The sequence below is a fragment of the Dipodomys merriami genome, unplaced genomic scaffold (genome assembly GCF_024711535.1).
Source record: "Dipodomys merriami isolate MVZ:Mamm:240054 unplaced genomic scaffold, mDipMer1.0.p SCAF_72, whole genome shotgun sequence".
In the NCBI taxonomy this organism is placed as follows: Eukaryota; Metazoa; Chordata; class Mammalia; order Rodentia; family Heteromyidae; genus Dipodomys; species Dipodomys merriami.
In genome coordinates, this window is record NW_027206313.1 from 2,087,570 (window position 1) to 2,107,947 (window position 20,378).

Here is a 20,378-nt window from a genome sequence, read left to right on the forward strand (position 1 = left end):
TATATAAATGAATACAAGCAGTGGAATTTATTTGTTGTCAGTGGTCTAAATTCTTAGATCTACCTGCATTCCACATTGTCTTACAGAGCAAGATACAGATACTGACCAAATGTTGATAGTTCAGTTGAAGGAGCAATCAATATGATCTGACTTTTGTGACATCTAACTTTATTAGAGAAAGAGATATATGTCAGAAACTGGTGGCTCATGCCTATAGCATTAGAATCAGGCTGAGATCTGGCAGATCTCGATTCACAGATACTCTACCTCCAATTAACCAGCCAAAAGCAAGGCTAGATTAAAAAACAACAGCAACATTTACCCTGTGTCGTATATACGTGTATCTGATCTTGGGAAGGGAAGGGGGATAACAAAATGGTGAGACAAAGAGCAAAGTGTGAACTAACTCAGCATCAAACTCACAAGACACTCAGTTGGAAATGAACTTTACAACTTGCGGGGGAGGGAAGTTGGGGGTGGGAGAAGTGGGAGAAAAACGAGGGAAGGGGTAACAATGTTCAACGAGAAACGAATTCATTACCTATGTAACTGTAACCCTCTGTACATCACCTTTACAATAAAATAAAATTTTTGATAAAAAAGCAAGGCTAGAAGCATGGCTCCAGTGGTAGAGCATCAGCTGTAAGCAAGAAAGCTTAGGAACAGTGTGATAGTAGTATTATGTACGAAGCTCATGGCTAGATTCTGTGGCTTGGTACATTGAGACAAGCAAGTTAGCATTTCTCTCTCTCTTTTTCTCTTTCTCCCTCTCTTCCTGTTTCTCCTTCTCTGCCTCTCTCCCTTCCTCTTCCTTTCTACTTTTTTGCCTCCCTACCTTTAGAAAGTGGCATTGAATGTTTTCTACATATTAGCTATTATACTAGGATAATAAGTTTATTAATAGTAATCAGCCAAATAAGGTTTTTTTCCTCTGAAGAACTTACAGGCAAGATATAGCAAAAGGTAGAACTGCTAATTAATAGGAATCACAGTTTAAATTAATCTACATATTATACTATCCTGAGATAATTTAGAAATTCATGTTTTCACTGCCTTGTCATTCCCACATCTAAAGAAAGACCCTGGGTCACAATCTACATGGTATAATTAATGTTTGGAAAACCACCAGGTACATATTGGTCACCCAATTAATATTTGGTGAATTAATGAATAGGCCAGCTCATTGTTAGGTAGACCTAACAATGTCATTAACTCCTTGCTTAATTGTATTTTACAAAGCAAAGCTCATCCTCCTTCTGGCTGTCAAAATTCATCTTTTGTTTGGCTTACAGTTCTAGGGTTCTGGTCTGAGATCAGGTGGCCCTATTGATTTGAGCCTCTGGTGAAGACACTAGGTAGCAGTAATGGGCGGTGTCAGCACAAAACACTGAAATCATAAGCCAGGACTAAGAAATGTGAGTCCTATAGTCTCCTTTACAGACATACCTCAGTGATCCAAAGATCTTTCCAGAAGATTTACTCCTCCCAGGTCCACAGCACTTCTATTACTTCTACCCTGGGGCCAGTGCTTTGATATTGGGATTTGGGGGAATACTGTCTATTTCAAACCATAGAACAGAAATGTTAAGCAACAAACAGAACAGCACCAGCAGCAGCAGCAACAACAACTTTTTGTGTATATATGCATACCTTCTAGTAGTGCAGATTTCAAAAAGTCTTCTTCATGAATTAAACTTTCAGAGAGTGCTAGCCTTGAGCTGAAGAGCTGAGGGACAGCGCCCAGGCCCAGAGTTCAGGCCCCATGACCGGACCAAAAAAAAAAAAAAACAAACTTTCAGAGATTCTCTATACTATAAACTCAGAGGATAAATTGGAAGTTTCACTTTAAGGGATTTTTGCCTTATACCTCCTTTCTTGTTGAATTAGAATTTAATTTTCTTTCAAACAAAGTTATCAAATGCATTGTGGGTGTGGAGTATTAGGGGTGAGCATGAGAGACTAATTATTAGCTCAGTCCATGTGGAATGTGTACTCTAGTAAGGAATATGGTCATTAGATAATTACATAAATATGCCTACATGGTAACTATGTTGACTGCTTTAAAGAAGTGTGATCACTGTGTAAGGGCTTGTCCTCAGAGCCTTTAGCTAAATTGAGAATGGGGGAGGGGTTTCCAAATGATTCTCATTTATTCTAAATTCTGAAGGTTTAAAAATATCTATGTGAGACTGTGAAAACCTAGCATATTTTAGGAACTGAGAGAAATCCAGTTTGACTCTGATGTTGAGTGCAAAAAGGAGAATAGACTGTAATGCAGTTGAAGAAATTATTTAGGCCAAAGTAGATCACAGTAACCAGTCTGTATTTACTGTAAGTTCAGTGAAAACTCCATGGGAAAGTTTACGTGGATATTGATGTAGCCAAATTTTTATTTTAGAAGAGTGCTAGAGCTGTATGGCAAACTGATAATTGATTGAGATGATGGGAGTTTTGTGAAGACAGCTATCAGAATTTATGGGTAATTTAGATGTGGAAATGAGTGACGAGATAGTTATCTAATCTGGATGAAGAAATTCTTGAAGAAATGATCACTATACTTTGGAATAGTCTAAATTTTGTTGTTTAAATGTCTTTTTCCTAAGCTATTGGTTTAAATTTTATGTACATATAAGTTGTTTTACTCTCAAAAGTAGGAAATAGAGATACCAGAAATGCATTCAGACTATTTCTTAAGTACCTGCCAGCTTTCAGTAAATTGAAAACACCTTGGTGTTGGAAGAAGGGTTCTTGGATATGTCTTTTGTTTTGTTCTTAAAGTAATGGTCTGGTAATAATCAGTTTATACTCTGCGCCTTCCATTTTAATTTCATAGATTTTTAACTAAAATTTTATTTTTAAAAAGTGCTCTATTTCTACCCTGCTGGAACCAACAGATGTTGCTTTCTTGTTCTGCTTTTGGAAATTCTGAAGTGGGTAGAGTTAGCTGATTACAATCCATATGGAATACGAATAAAGTTCTTTAAAACCTTACAGCATTGAAATCCACCTAACATATCTTTTTCAAACCTTTCAATGTATAAGTGTCTTTTTATTACTTTTTTATTATTATTTTTATTGTCAAGGTGATATGCAGAGGGGTTACAATTATAGAAATAAGGTAATAAATACATTTCTTGTCAAACTTGTTACCCCCTCTCTCATTTTTTCTCCCTCTTTCCCTCTTCCTTCATCCTCCCTCCCTCCCCCCCAAGTTATAAAGTTCATGTCCAACATATTGCCTTGTGAGTATCACTGTTGCATTGGTTTCCCCTTTGTCCTTTGTCTCACCATTTTGTTGTTCCCCTTCCCTTCCCTAGTTTAGATAAATGTACATACAATACCAGGATACCAAAATCAAATACAGTGACAACAGGGATAAACCATAGGGGGAAGAACACACAAAAGAAACAAGATATCACATAGTACATTAAAAACAACAAGAACAAAGTAAAACCTCTTGTGTCCATATCTTGGAGTTCATTTTGCTTAGTATCATCTTATATGGTCATATGTACATAGCTATTGAGATATTCTGCTCATTGAGATATTCCACCTGGACGGTGGAATATTTAGTCAGGGCATAGGAGGAGGATTGGGGTGGGCTCTGAGTAGGTCAGATTGTATATTAATGGAAATCTCACAGGCAAGCTCTTTACAGTCTAGAAGTTGGCTGGCCTTGGGAGGGATAAGCAAAGATGTGAACCACTGCCTCTGGCCTTTGCTCTGTGTGTGTGTGTGTGTGTGTGTGTGTGTGTGTGTGTGTGTGTGTGTGTGTGTGTTCGCGCACGTGAGTGCACAGTGGCAGTACTGGGCTTGAATTCAGGGCCTTCTGTTCTCTTTCACTTGAGATAGGTGCTCTACCACTTGAGTCATGCCTCCACTTTTTGCTGATTAATTGGAGATAAGAGTCTCATAAACTTTTCTGCCTGGACTGGCTTCAAACCATGATCCTCATATCTTAGCCTCCTAAACATCTAGGGTTTCAGACATCACCCGCTAGGCACTTCCCTTTGCCCAGTCTTTGATAGGCTTATTTTTTTTTTTTTTTTGTTCTTCTGCTTTTGATATCATATGTAAGACTCTCTTATCATATCTAAGATCATCAACTTCTTATGGTGTGTTGTTCTGAGAGTTTAGAGAGTTAGTTTCTTACTTTAGGTGTTGGATCCAGTTCAGTTATTTTTGTATAGTGTGAGGTATGGGTTGACCTTCATTTTTTGGCAGGTGCCTATGTAGATGCCATTTGTTGAGAAAACTTTTCTTTCTCTATTGGATGGTAATAGCACCCTTCATAACCTATACATGATGGATAGGTTATTCTCAACTCTGTTCTATTCTGTTGATTATTGTTCCAGATAAATATTTAAATTTGAAATACTTATTTTTGGTCTTGTTTTTCTTTTAAAGAGTCTTGACATCCAAGAAGATAATTTTTGTTTTGCTTTTTAAATGCTGTATAATTTTTTTAGTCATGATGGTAAAGCGAATTATATCTCAGAAATAATGATTCATTCACCATTACATACTTAAAATGAATATAAATTCCAGGTATTTTGTAAACCTAGAATTTTTTTTTTTTTCGGGTCCGGTCATGGGGCCTGAACTCTAGGCCTGGGCGCTGTACCTCAGCTCTTCAGCTCAAGGCTAGCGCTCTACCACTTGAGCCAGAGCACCACTTCTGGCTTTTTCTTTTTGCTTATGTGGTGCTGAGGAATCGAACCCAGGTCCTCTGGCATGCAAGGCATGCGCTCTACCACTGAGCCACCTTCCCAGCCCCTAAACCTAGAAGTTTTACAAAAAAATCTTGTTTTGAAAAATAATATATTTTAAATAATTTTTTTAGATTGTAAAGCAATTAAATGCTCAGTGCCTCATTTGCTCCTAACAGTAATTTGGAAAGATATTATTCTATATATCAGGAGACAGAAGCATGAGAACATGCAGAGACCTATGCAGGCCACTCACTCAGCTTGCAGCAAACGCAAATCTCTTAACCATTTCTGCACCCTGACCACTGGCTGAACTCTATTGATTAGATTAGAAATGAGCATTTTGAAGGCTATTTATATGTGACAGAGTCTTTGAGTCCTGAGTCCTTGAATCTCATTTATAGAAAGTAGCCTGCTCAATAGAGATGTGACCAGTCACCAGTAGAGAGACAGACTCACAGGTTCACTCAAGAGGTGGTGCATCCAGGTACTTGTGCTCACTTGCTAAGGGATTGTCCTTAGCAGCTTCTGCTATATCACACCCTTGTGCAGATCACATAGATTTAGAGTTGTTCTCCAATCTTCAAAATTGCAAATGTTAAATCTCTGACTTCTGACTTCTTTTGTTAATGATATTCCAGACTGTGGTTTCTTTCTGAAAAAAGAACAAAACAATTCTTAATTGTTGCTTTCATTTATTCAGCTTGCACTCAGTTACTTTTATGGGTCAGACGTTCCTCTGCCCTGGGATAGATAAGATAGTACATAGTTTGGAGTTGGCACACAAATCCCTTATCTCAGAGAAGTTTTGTTTGAATACTAAGGTAGATAGTAGATAACTAAAATAAGCCCTGTGGGGAATGAAGAAGTGGTCCAGGGAACCATCTGAGTTCTCTGGTGAACCTGGTGTTGATGGTTGCTGCTACCAGATCAAAGGGAAGAGCTGTGCTTAATGAGCACCATTCTCTGATAGACTGAGGAGGAGTTAAGAATAGCTTGGAGAATGAACTAGAGTTGTGAGAGCATTTCCAGATAAGATTCTCACCGCAGGCTGAGCTTCTTTAATCCTTTGCGACCCCACAACAAAGCACCATTTATATATCACCGCATTGGTTTTTAGTAGCTTGCTTTTTGTGTCATAGTATTTATGCTTGAACGATTGATTCCCAAAGAGATCTAGCTCACTTCTCACCGCCATTTATCACTGAAACATTGGCATCCTCCATTTATTGTCCTACACTTATTTTTTAAAGTTTTTTTGTAGTAAGTACTAGCTTCTAGATATTTTATGTCATATATATTTGAGCACAATTATTTTTTGTTTTTGTAGACTGCAGGAAGGAAAGAACTTTTGTTTGTTTACTGGTACGTTTATTTGGAAGTGTACATCTCCTGAACTGCTATTGCTGCTGCTCTAACTCCCTGGCCGGAAGCTTCGTACCTATTTACTGTCACTTCATCTTTTTAAGATAGAAGGGATGGTGCCCATTTCAGGGATGAAAGGGCTTTTTTGAAAAAAGTTCTTTTAAAATTATCTTATAATTTTTCCAAAGGACTCATTCTTAACAAGAATTAAGCCAAGAGTCAAACTTTGTTCTGCCTGATACCATCTTAGTTTATTTGGGGGGGGGGCAGGGTGTGTGTGTCTGTTTCTGGATCTTGAACTCAAGCCCTTATATTCTCACTCAGCTTTCTTGCCACAGATGATACTCTGCTAATGGAGCCATACCTCCAGTCTGTCATTTTGTTGATGAAATGTAGAATAGAGTTTATAAGCTTTTCTGCCAGGACTGGCATTGACTTGTGATCCTCCAGTTCTCAGCCTCCTGGGTAGCTAGGATTACAGGTCTAAGGCACAGGCACCCAGGTGGAGATTTCTGTTGTTGTTGGTGGTGGTTTGTTTCGTAGACAGGGTATATCATTACATAACCCTGTGTGGTTTTGTGCTTAAGATCCTGTCTTGCTTCCACCTCTTAAGAGTTAGAACAGTAAGTATTTGCTACCACACTGGTTCCAGCTTGAATTTTTATGATTTAGAATCTAAAAAATACCTTTTTTCAAGTTATAACTGCATTTAACATAAAAACTTCAAGCATTTGACAGCATACTGTCAAATGTTGAGTCTCTATAAAGAGAGCAGCAAGGTTTCTTTCTGTGACAATAGAACCAATTGATATTTTGTTGGTATCATCCTAGACATGGACCTCAGATTTGTTTGAAACATTCAATTTCACTTTAGTAATCCATTATGAGAGAAAAATAAGAGAAAAAAATACTGGAAACAATCCATCAAGAGACTGTTACCCATGTGATTCTAACCTGTTGAGGATACGTGCATATGTACCCTTTGGATTTCATATTGTTCTTCTTAATATTTAGGACTTTGTTCATGTGGCCTGAGCATCTGTAATGGGTAGGAGTAATGTCCCTATCGCTTCTGACGCCCGCCTTCTCACCCCTCGCTCTCATCTGTGTCTCCCCTTGGCTCTCACAGGGCGGGAGGGATTGTATACGTTTTTTTCCATAGCAGACCTTCTCTTGCTTTCCTTCTACATTTTACTAGTTTTTTATTTCCCCATTTTTCATATTGGATTGTTTTGTCCTTGTATGTCCCAACTATTAGTTTGAGCACTCACAAAAAATGTTATCTTTTCATTCCTTTATTTAGTTATTTAAAAGAAATTCCTTCCTAGTGTTCCTTTTATATCTTTACCTACATTAATCATTTGTACTGGAATGATACTCTTTTGTGTAAGATCTTTTAGCTTAACATATATATATATATCTATCTATATATATATACACATATATACATATATATATATAGATATATATATATAGATATATATATATATTTCAGCCATGGGGCTTGAACTCTGGGCCTGGGCGCTGTCCCTCAGCTTTTCAGCTCAAGGCTGGAGCTCTACCACTTGAGTCACGGTGCCACTTCCAGTTTTCTGGTGGTTTATTGGAGGTTAGAGTCTCGGGGACTTTCCTGTGTGGGCTGACTTTGAACCTCGATCCTCAGATCTCACCCTCCTGAGTAGCTAGGGTGACAGGCATGAGCCACCGGCGCCTGGCACTTTACTTCCTTTTTGGTAATTTCTTTTTTTTCATGGAGAGGCTTTCTTGCTGTGGACGTCTTTAATAGCCAGCGTCTAATTAGACATGCCCATAGTACCATCGGATGGCAGGGCTTAATCTTCCTAAAGCAATGAGCTGTGGCAGGAGGCCGAGCCACTAGCATTTCAAAATCCCAGGAGGCCCTGGGCAGCGTGCGCCAGGCTGTATCTCCCTGGTGCCAATGTGCTGCTCGTCAGTTTCAAATGGCAGCCCCCTAGTTCATCGCCTAGGTGGGAGGAGAATCGTTTTAAACCTTCCTGAGACCCTGGGAAATGACCACTTTGAGATAGGAAAGAGCCTGTCTCTTTGGAAGGCTGTCAGTAAGTAGAGGCCACTGGCACCAGTGCCAGGTTTGAGTCCAGGCAGTTACTGCTGGCAGGAGCAGTCCTGCGCTGCCGTGTTCTTGGGATGCCTTAGTGAGATACCGTATTTCTGTCCCGGTGACAGTCCTACCACCCGTGGGCCCAGAGAGGGGACATCCCATGGGACCTTGCAGACACACACCACCCTTCACTGCTGGATGCTGACTTTTGTCCAGTGACAAACTTACTTTCTAGTTAACAAAACAACTTTAAAAATAGATAGCATGTGCAGTACGATCTCTTTGAAAGTACTTAATTCAAATGTCACAAAAATGTTAATTCACATATAACTTATAACTTGTCTATTTTATAGAAGTCTATAGCTCCTCAAAGAATTTCTTTTAGAAGTCCTTTTAAATGTTTGTTTTCCTACATTTTAACTAAATCTTCAATCTGTGTAAAAAGTGAAGTGCATAGGAGGGAAGGATGGTACATTTCACAACAAACCAGTGTGTGCTCTCACGCTTCTAGTCTACGCACTTTCAGAGCTTCAGGTGCTTGATGAGTTCACTGTTTTTAAGTAACCATAACTAGAATTTCAACCATGTCATTTCTCTCAGACTATAACCTGACCAGAGTGCTAGGTTATCTAAAATTTACAAATCTGTTAGTGTAAATTTATGCTGAGGTCTCCTAAGTGTACTGTCCATTCCGTTGCTTATTATTTTCCAAGCCCAGTCTTTCCTTGTAGATACCACCAACTTGAGTGAATGTCTCCTTCTAATGTCTCCACCTTGTACTGTCTAAGGCTCTCACCTGGACCTAGATTAGGCACCTAGATTGTCTTTTTTTTTTTTTTTAAGTGTGAAAATACCGTACAGAGGGGTTACAATTACATGGGCAAAGTAATGAGAACATTTCTTTTTTTGGGGGGAGGGGGCGGTCATGGGTCTGAATTCTGGGCCTGGGCGCTGTCCCTCAGCTCTTCAGCTCAAGGCTAGCACTCTACCACTTGAGCCACAGCACCACTTCGGGCTTTTTTCTTTTTGCTTATGTGGTGCAGAGGAATCGAACCCAGGGCCTCATGCATGCAAGGCAAGTGCTCTACCACTGAGCCACCTTCACAGCCCTAATGAGAACATTTCTTATCAAGCATTGTAGCCTCCGCCTTTGTTGTCTTTTAAGTGTTCCTCACCCCCTAGCCTAGAGACTAATTAGAAAACCTGCATTACACCTTCTGGGATCTTTAGTACTAGAAGAAAATGCTCTGACACAGTGTTTTTAAATGTTTCTGTGCAGAAAAACTTGGAGATCTTGTGGAACTGTAGGTTGATTTTCTTGTTCTAATGTAGCATTTATGACACACTCCCAAATGCTCTAAGGCAGGTGGTCTGCAAACCTCACTTTGATTGGCAACCTCATAGTTTCACCAAATGTCGGCTGCTGAGGCCACCAGTCCAGCAGAGGGACAAAAATATATCTTAAAAAATTGTTAAATGTTCCGCTTTTTCTGCAGTATACAAATAGTGCTAAGAAGTGAAGAAATTTAAGTCAATGTAGAGGAGTAATTGATGATACTCTATCTTCTATCAGTGTCCTCCCCATTTATGAAACTAATCAACAGAAATGGACTGTAGCTTCTCTCCTTTCCATAGATTCCAGACTAAATGAGATTATAAGTTAACTCTGATTTCTTGCTTTGATAGATTCAGGCTTAAAAGAGCTTTCAGAACACATTTCTGGTAACCTGATTTACCTAATCTTTCTCTGACTTCTGCTTTTCTTTAGCTCTCCTAGCTTTAGGAGCAGATCCAATTTTCCAATAAATTTTAAAATGCATGAGTATCACACTTTAGAGTCAAGAGTTCCTCACAAGTATAACCATGAGCCTCTGGCTCACACCTATGATCTTAGCTACTCAAGAGGCAAAGATCTGGAGGATCACATCTGAAAGCCAGCTTTGGCAGAGAAGACTTAGAATCCATCTCGGAAATAACCAGTAAAAGGTCAGACTGGAAAGTGGCAGTACACCAGCTGAGCAAGCCCAAGGCTTTTAGCTTACACCCCAGTACCAAGAAAATAGGGCTATATATCAGTAGCCTGCATCTTAAACATATTTGTTTTCATGGTCCAAAACATTAAATGGAAAATCCCAGAAATATTTAAAAAGTTAAAAAATTATTGCTGTGTATTGCTATAGTTATTATTTATTTAATAAGCTGCTCTATAGCAAATACTATTTTTAAGTCAGAGCAGAGCTATAGCTTTTAGCTATTAAAAATACAATCACCATTTTTGTTGTTGTTGTTGTTGGTCATAGGGCTTGAACTCTGGGCCTGGGCACTGTCCCTCAGCTCTTCAGCTCGAGGCTAGGGCTGTACCACTTGAGCCACAGCACCACTTCTGGTTTTCTGGCCGTTTATTGACAACAGGGGATAAACCATAGGGGGAAAACACAAAAGAAAAAAGACATCACATAGTACATTAACAACAACAACAAGTTAATAACTGTAGCTGTGATGGAGAGCTACGCCACTGAGATGACATTTTTCTGTTTCATAATTTCCAGGAGACAGGGAAAGCACACACCAGCATGGGAGATGAGGGCAAGGGAACAAGTATACCCTTCAAAAGTCACTTCAGTGACCTGTTTCCTCCAATCAGGTCCCACCACCTTTTACTCAGTCAGCTAAGATGAATCTACTGATGACATCAAGGCCCTTAACCACCTATCAACTGTAGCTGGAACCAAGGTTTCATATCCAAACCCCAACCCTGTAAATAAATACTTGCTGACCAAATGGAGGGACAGGTTAACAAATGGGATAAATGAGGTAGTGATCCATTGGTTGTGACTATTAAATGAAATATTTGAAGTAACCCTGTATTCTATATTGTGAATGTATGCAATGACAATGACATCACCAAGAATCAAAGAAAAATTGAGTTGGTAGAGTGAGGAGTGGGCTGGTTCTGAAAATAATTGATGTGAGATATACATTTGAGGTGCTAGCAGAATGACCAGAGTATAAATGCCCAGAATTCATTTCAGTTACTATCAAATGGCAGTTTGGAATGACTTTTCCTGTGGTTTTCTAAATATTATAATGTATATCTATTATGTATATGGATGGGAATAAGTAAACTAAGGGAGCTAATTTTTAACACTTTTGTGTTGACATGATTCAACAATGAATTAGAATTGCAAAATTGCTATTATTTTATTACTTTAAGGAAGTTTCTGTAGGCTAGTAGAGAATGATGGAAAATATTGGGGCAGAGTAGGGCTTACTGTGCAGAGTTTTTTGGCAGGAAATGATTAAGAATGTCTTTCAAGTTTCTTAATATAATTATACCTCAACGATTCATCTCTTATAATACAGTATTTTTAGGAAGTAGAGGAGAAATAGGAAAATATTTGCTAAAAAGTAATATCACTTTCCTCTATACTAATGTTTATTTTCTCAGACTTTGCTCATATAAATGCATCTTTCTTTGTAGGTTTGTTAAAATATAAAGCATTTTCTATAAAAGTGAGTAAAGAGATTTCTCCAGCTTTTTTTAAAAGAAGAAATATAGGAGGGTTCAAGTTTCCATTAAAAAAATATCTCTTGTCTTCATTTTTGTCTTAGTTGGAGCCTATTGTTGGCTCTTCAGGAGCAATGGTTACCATGTCCTATGGTCTATTAAAATCTAGAAGAAAAGACAAGATTGTATGTTTAACTGTTCCACCTGAAATAACATTGAGTTGCAGTCCTCTTTAGATGCTATGAATTTACATTATACCTAATTTTTACTTGAAGAAATGTGAAAGGTGAAGACTGTCATAGTTCACAAAATGGCACATCTTAATGATTCTTCCTTGATTTTTGTAGCTTCCAGTGCCAGCTGGTTTATTCAGTGAGACTAGTGAATAGGTATGTGAGTTTAACTTCACAGTTACTTGTTCTGAATTCTATGCAAGCGTTCTTTTGAAAAATTTCTATTGTTATAAAGGTGAATTACAGAAGGTTTACAGTTACGTAAGTCAAAGAGAACATTTCTATTTTGGACAGTGTCACCCCTTCCTTTGTACTCTTCCAGTTTTTCCCTCCCATCTCCAATATATAGGGGCTCTGAAAAGGATGTAGCAGTAGGCTTTGGATTTCTTCCTTGGTTTCCTTTCTACTTGGAGTTCCTTCCCTGTGCTCCATTAAGCTGTGACTTAGTCTGATGTTGCCTATCTCCCAGGGATATAAAACTACAGTTGTGTTAGTTAGCATAAGATTGCTGGAAGATCAGCTTTGTTATTTTTGAAATGCCAGAGGAGTCAAGGAGAAGACTTAGCACACATACACTGTTCACAGTTGTCAGATTTGTCCAGGAGTACTGGTGATTGCTGGAGACATGAGTATTTCTATCTTAATTACCGTGGCTACCTCGTTGGCCTTTGGTAGTATGTTATTACCCTGTTGCCTGTTGTCCCTGGATTGAGGGCAATGCTTAGAATGAATTGTATTTTTTTCAGCTGTTTTGGGGTTGCCAGGACTGAAACCATGGTCAGTTTTTTTTTATACTTACGTCAATACTAAATATTTACTCTATAATTCAGGGTAGAAGTTTTCCCTTTATTTAATATTTGCAGGACTAGACTAGTGACTTAGTGATTAGCCACCAAAAGTTAAATATTATTTGAATATATTTGCTACTTGGTCACAAAATTCTTCATTCCAAGTTTTATAATTAGTATATTTCATATCTCTTTCCAGTTTATTTTGTTTCTTAAATGGGACACCATTTTCATTCCCAAATATCTTTCCTGTGTTATTGAGAACCAGAATGGTTTACTGTGGAAGCAATGTGCTCTTTGTCCAGATGTATTGAATAGATTATATAGCCTATTCAATAAACACTGACATTCCTTAACATGCATGATGCAGTCATAGAATACTTCAGTAAACATTCTCTTCTTTGTTTTCAGCTTTGTGCTAATTAAAATTCTATTTGGTATATTTTCTCATGTCTTAGAGGTCATTCTCTAAGCAGGAATTATTCTTCCCACTGCAGGATTACCTGAGTAGAATTTTTAGTACTTGCAATGAGCTGTAAAATATGTAAGTACTTGATGGTGTTGTATAAGGAAGGTTGTAGAAGGCGGTGAATATGCAAAGAATTTGGTGGTCTGGAAGGTTGTTGACTCTATATATTTCACTTAAAGAGTCTAATTGTTTTAGCTGATCAGTTAAGAAATACTGCAGTAACATTTTAAGGATCATTTATGGTATTGATTGAAATTGTACGGTGGTGCTTTGTGTTGCCTTTAGTATCTGATAAGCAGTTGTGTTCTTTTAGGGAGAAGGGATTGTATATGGTGCATGGTTTTCACTATGGAGAGAAAAGAGAAGAAATGTGACTATTAGGAACAAGTAGGGAAATGACAAGGAGAAATCAGTCTACAGAAGATCACTTTACTTTTAGTATTTTACTTTTATTTTAGTGTTTTTTAAAATCTTTTAAGCATGTATTATACTTTATTGTGATCCAAACTAAAATCAATTCACTATTATTCCTTTAGTAATAGTTTTTTGTTATTACTATCCAGTATTATAAACTGTAAATAATGTCACACTTTCATATGAGTGGCAGTGGAATCGATTTTTTTCCTCCCATCCTCTTTTCCTCCCTCCTCTTTCCTTTTCCTTTTTCCTATCTTTTCCTTTCCTTTTCCCTTTCCCTTTTGTTTTCCCTTTCCCTTTCCTTTTCCCTTTTCCTTTCCCTTTTCCTTTCCTCCCTCCCTTCTTCCTTCTATCTGTTGTCTTCTTTCCTTCAACATTCCTGCCTCAACTTGACTTCATTACCATGCTTGGTAATCTCAATTTAAATAACTTGTCTCTTAATCTTGTTGCTATGTTGGTAGTCATCCATCCCATCAGACCCACCTTGTCATCATCTCTTCCCCTCTCTGTCCTCCATGTCCTTCCTTCCTTTCCAGAGTTATTGTCAACCTGTTGTACTTCTCTTGTTTTGTTATTTTTGTTGGTAAAACTCTCAGCTTTCATAAAATTCAGGGCTATTTGTAGCTGCTTGTTAAATGAGCTAATACAAAGTAGATATAACATCTAAAAAATCTTCTAAATCTTTCAATACATCAAACTGGTTTATGTTAAATCAAATCATTTAGATATCTACTGTCTTTATAAAAGTTTTCACAATAATGAAATGACTCATGTTTTATGTGATTTTTTTTTACTTTTTATATGTTTTTTTATTTTACTGTCAAAGTGAAGTACAGAGGGGTTACAGTTACGTAAGTAAGGTAGTGATTTCATTTCCTGTCTGATTTGTTACCCCTACCCTCATATTTCTCCCTCTTTCCTTCCCCCTCAACCCTCCCCAGTTGTACAGATCATTTCCAACATACTGTCTTGTGAGTATTGCTGTTGCTTAAGTTCCCCCTTTGTCCTTTGTCTCCCCATTTTGTGGTCCCCTAGTTTGTGTGATTTTTAATAATCTGTTGACAAATGGAAATGTAATTATTGTTTGCCCTCTAACACAAATTGCAATAGACTCTACATTGGGCCACAGGAATTCTTAAGAGTAAATGCAAAATTTTCAGGGTGTGAAATTTTCATACATTCATGTGGTTTCCAGGAAAAACTAGCATCTTTAATGTACAACATGTATCTCATAAATAAAAATAATTCAAGTGTTTCATAGAGCTAATGTTTTTCTTATGCTCGTCATAAGACTAATGTCTATGTAAATGTATATTAATAGGAAATTGCCCGGCATTTGCGCCCTGACACCCTCAGAGCAATCTTTGGTAAAACTAAGATCCAGAATGCTGTTCACTGTACGGATCTGCCAGAGGACGGCCTGCTAGAGGTAAGCCAGGGAAGGGCCAGCTCCTGTTCACATGACAGTCCCATAAGGAATCCCAGCAGGAGAATCCTGCGTAGGAGAAGCCATGTTAATAGTCTAGGGTTACACCGTTGGTTACATTGGCCATCTGATAACATTGGACTGTAACTTTAAAGGACCAGTAGGATGGATTTGTCCCACATGCTCCAAAGCTGGAGCAAGAGAAGTGCTTGAACCCAGGAGTTCCAGGCTACCCCCAACACCATTGAACACAGGCGTTCCAGGCTAGCCCGGACACCTTCATAAGGCTCTGTCTCTGGGGAGAAAAAGAATTCAAATTTTAGGATGCTAAATATATAACATATATATATATTCATTAAAGAATTAAAGATATAGTTTAAAATAATAAGCAAAACACTACAGCATCAATTAAATTATGTGACATAGGTTTTTAAATCAGGTGGCAGTACCATTTGTCAGACCATGTTGTTACAAGTCATGAAAATATTCCAATGAAATTTAAGAGCACAGTAGAAAAGCGAATGGCATTAAACCTCATAGCTCCATTTCTTAGTGCTTTTTATATGTCAAGTTCTACCATGATACATGCTTTGTATAAATCACTTATTTCACAAAACCATAATAATACTAATAGCCTGGTATTATTATGTCTACCTTTTCTGGAAAATGAAATTGAGACACAGAGAGGTTAAGTAACATCCCCAAATCAAATACTTAATAGAAGACAGAGCCATATTTTGACCTCTAATTTATTTAATTAATTTAAATAAGAAAAATGAAAGAACTGATTTTAAAAAGTAAAAATCTATTTTGGGCTTAAAGGGTCATTTCTAAACTAAAAGCAAAGAAAGAAATGTCAGCTATGAAGTTGCTATTTTTAACTTATATGTAGTTTTAAAGCTTTTATGTACTTCTAAGGAAATTAAATGAAATTTAAAGAAAAATGATAAATTTAAGTGATTATTATAGCAATGAACAAAACTAGTTGCTATTCCTTTTTTTTTTTTTTTTTTTGGGTCCGGTCGTGGGGCCTGAACTCTGGGCCTGGGCGCTGTCCCTCAGCTCTTCAGCTCAAGGCTAGCGCTCTACCACTTGAGCCACAACGCCACTTCCGGCTTTTTTCTTTTTGCTTATGTGGTGCTGAGGAATCGAACCCAGGACCTCATGCATGCAAGGCAAGCGCTCTACCACTGAGCCACATTCCCAGCCCACTAGTTGCTGTTCTTAATCTATATTTTCGTGATTGTTACTTGCTCTCTGTGTAAAAATCTATTAGTCTTTTTTTAAAATTATTTCTGCCTTTGAAGTCATATATAAAAGTCTTCCCTTCCCCCCCCCATATTTCTTCTTCAATTTAAATTTTATAAACCACCTGGAATTTATTTGATCTTTTGGATGAGGTATGGATTTTGCAAGTTGTCACCACATTGTATATTCTATTGTTTTATTGTTTTTTGTCATTTATTGAATACTTATAGATACCTAAACTTGTTTATGGACTTTAAATTTTAGCCCATTAGTATGTTTCAGCAAAATACTATTTTTATTATTGCTGTTTATACTTTACAAAAGTTTTTCTTTTGTTATTCTCTTAAATGTATTTCTCCAAATGAACTTTATGTGTGTTCTGTCAAGTGCTTTGTTGTACCACTGGAAGATGCAAGTACGACCTTGATTAACATGACAGTATGTTTATATATTAATGTGGGGGTGTCATGTGTATAGTTCTGAGTCTCTCCACATCCATATAATACACATGCCTCACCTTTTATGCAAGCAGTAGTTACTTTTTATTTTCTACTTTGGGGCATGAACTTAGGGCCTTGTACTCTCGCTTATTTTTCCAGTCAAGGCTGACACTCTTCCACTTCAGGCACACTTCCAGCTTTTGTGCTGGTTAATTGAAGATAGGATACATTTCTGCCATCTAATTCTCAGAATGTCAAGTTCCACCAGTTCTCTCAATAAGGTACTTTCATAGCAAATAGGTCTAAGACCAGAATCATGCATTTCACTTAATTTTCTTCTTAGTCTCTTTCAATCTAGAGCAGTTTGTCCATTTTTCTCTGACTTTCTTGACCTTGGAACCTTTGAAAATAACAAGCAGAGATTTTAATTAAATTTATTCATTAATTCCTTTGCTTATCAGAAGCTTTTTTAGCTAGCTTTTACCTACAGTTCTAGCAAGGTATTTTATTCTGCTGTGTGGCATCTATTAGTCATACATGAAGTCATTTGTTGGCTCCTCATTGTCCAAAAAAGCGAGTGATGCTTCTTTTATGACTCATCCTTACATATGTCTTGTCTCTGCTCCACTTCCATATTAATCCTCACCTGACAGCTGACCTATGTTCCTGCTGCTCATGGAAATCAGTTGTATTTTCTCTGTTTCCCCAGTTGTCATTAAAAAATAAATATGCTTCTCTTTCTTTTGTTTTACCTTTATGTCTGTTCTTGGGATTGTTTCCTGGTTGTCTCTAAGCAAAAAAAAAAAAAAAATCCCTAAACTGCATGCACAGAAATTAAAATTCTTAAAATTGGTACATAGATTATGGTAGAAAATTCAATCAGGTATGATTGAAGTTTGAATTCTGTACATGAAAATGATAGGCCAGTTCTTCTTCACTTGAATGTTTAGATTATTTATATCATTTATTTTTATATGTAATTTATATTATTTATATTACTTAAAAATGAAAAGCAGCTGGGTGTTGGTATCTACCAATAATCCTAGCTACCTCAGGAGGCTGAGAGCTGAGTATGTGTAGAGCCAGTGAAGTGAAGGGAAACTCATAAGACTCTTACCCCAGTTAAGCAGCAAAATAAAGGAAGTAGTGGCATAACTTAAATGGTGTCCTATCACTTAAGTGGTAGAGATGCACCAGCCATAAGTAAAGGCTGCTGCTGGCACAACAACAATAAAAAGTGAAAACCACTGCGTCTGGGCACCGCAGTAAAGAGGGTTCCAGTGGTACCCAGTGGTACTGCCAGTTTTTATTCATCATTTATTGAGTCACCGCATGGACAGTGCATCATACATGGAAACAATTCTCTCCATTCCCCCTCTTCTGTGCTTGAGAGATCACAGTGCCCTGAGGAGGATCAGCCTGGCTTTCAGTTGGTATATCCCCAAATCCCTCTACCTTCCTGATGTCAGAAAAAAAAAAATCATGGCATTGATGACAGTATTCAAGTGAAACCTGAAATGTATTGCAAGTGGAAAGCTTATAGTTGGCATAGAATTTTTTCATCCTCAGACCTCATATTTTAAAAGCTCTGCATTAACCTTTAAAAACATAAGAGGCGTTGATCTATTAAATTATAATTCATTATGATCCTGTTGATATTTAAGTGGTACTGGCAAGTTTCTCAGATGAAGGAATCTAAGGAAGAATTACATATACTATCCTATGTCTTTTTTTGTTTGTCTTGTGTTTTTTGTGTTTTTGTTTTTTTGTGGGTCCGTCGTGGGGCCTGAACTCTGGGCCTGGGCGCTGTCCCTCAGCTCTTCAGCTCAAGGCTAGTGCTCTACCACTTGAGCCACAGCACCACTTCCGCCTTTTTTCTTTTTGCTTATGTGGTGCTGAGGAATCGAACCCAGGGCCTCATGCATGCAAGGCAAGCGCTCTACCACTGAGCCACTTTCCCAGCCCACCATCCTATGTCTTATCAAACAGAGCTCCTTGTCTTTGCTGGGTGATTTCTGTTTATTCACTTATTTATTTTTACCACGGGGAATGGTCTCACACACTGAGAACTAAGGACATCTCTGCTATTTCCTTCATGTAACATAGATAGGAGTTATTTTTCACTCAAGACAACATGGAGCTCTAGTAATAAAATGTCAGAATAACTTGTCCTAAGTAGTCATAATACCTGTTTTCCTTATGGAAGTTCCTATAAATACATTAATAGTATAACTATAATATGCAAGCAGTCATTATAATGCCTGAAACCACATTCCACAAAGGAATTGTAGGTCCATAAGTCTTTCAGTTTCTCAAGCACATCCTACCTCTCACTTTCCTAAGAGTGGTTCTCTTCTCAATCTAAAAAGCAATATATGCCTTATGGTTCAAGAAATATTTTAGTGTGATTTATCCCACATTATAGAAGTACTTACAATAGCATTCACTGAAATCTATAGGAAAAAAATATTTTGTTTATAAAAAGATCGGCTAATTAATAACTGTGGTAAATCCATAAAAAATAAATACGAAATCATAGAACTAAAGAGACCTTAAAAGTGCATTTAAGAACCTCCAAGCATTTTGTCTGAGCACAGTCTCAGCTTTTCTACCTGTTCCTTAGGCAGTGTTTCTCAAACCTTAGCAACGGAATCCTCTGAAAAACATTTTTAAAAGAGAGATAGCTAGGCTTCTCTGTAGCATTTGTGATATGGTAGATCTGAGGTAGGGTCTGAGAATTTGCATTTCTAAACGTTCTCATTTAATACTGTTGTTATTGTACCCTGTACTACACTTTTGACATCTACTTCTCTAAGCCAAGAGACATTGCATACTTTCCTACTCTAAAGTCAAGTTTTCCTTGTTAGCGGCTCTCAGATTTGGATTTTTTCAGACCTGGGACATTTCCAAAAACAACCAAGCAATGAATGGCATTGAGGATAGCCATAGTAATTTTGCCAAATGAGGACATTAGAAAAATTGTTTTCTGTCATCACTATTATTTTGTTTAAAAAAGATATTTAGCCACCAGCAGCAGCATTTAATCACGTAACAATGAACTGTCTCTTTAGTTGAAAATTCAGTTTCATCCAAACCTTCGTTTATTGCTCGACATGCCAAGAGCACAGGCAGGTGCGAGCAAAGCAGCCGCGTCCCGTAGAGATCTGCACAGTTTTCTGCTTTTCATTTCACCATGCACAGGCAGTTCACAACAGTCTGTGAGGAAATGCTGCCCCTTCCCCAGGGTGGCTCATCCCTGCCGAATCTTGGTCCAGACTACTTGAGATGCCCTGTTTTTTCTCATTTTTTCAGGAAGTAGTGAAGTTCCACCCTAGCAGCACCAGCCAAGAAATGGTGATCTAAAACCAATTAAGTTACACTTGATTATGGGATATCTTGTTTTGTTCAAATTTAAAATAGCATATGTTAGGTTCTATAGGTCAAAGAGGAATGTAAACCATTTTGAATTTCTTTACTCTTAATAGTGATTTTTATGTATGTTTTAAAAAATGATAGATGAAAATACACCAAAGATTTTTTTTTGTCAGTTGTGAGGCTTGAACTCTGGACCCTGAGTACTGTTCCTGAGCTCTTCAGCTCAAGGCTAGCTCTCTACCACTTGAGCCACAGCAACACTTGTGGTTTTCTGGTGGTTAATTGGAGATAGGAGTCTCACAGACTTTTCTGCCTGGACT

The 20,378-nt window shown here is 37.7% G+C and overlaps 1 protein-coding gene across 5 annotated transcripts in view; it reads left to right on the forward strand.

Moving 5' to 3' along the window:
- LOC138818181 (nucleoside diphosphate kinase homolog 7) overlaps nucleotides 1–20,378 on the forward strand; it is a 100,051-nt gene that overhangs the window by 62,944 nt on the left and 16,729 nt on the right. For 4 of the 5 annotated variants that reach the window (XM_070009135.1, XM_070009133.1, XM_070009136.1 and 1 more), the window contains one exon: nucleotides 14,891–14,998. The exons of the other annotated variant lie outside the window; for it this stretch is intronic. In XM_070009135.1, coding sequence (XP_069865236.1) covers nucleotides 14,891–14,998 — 108 coding nt within the window. The remainder of the gene's footprint in view (nucleotides 1–14,890; nucleotides 14,999–20,378) is intronic. 5 annotated transcript variants of the gene reach the window in all.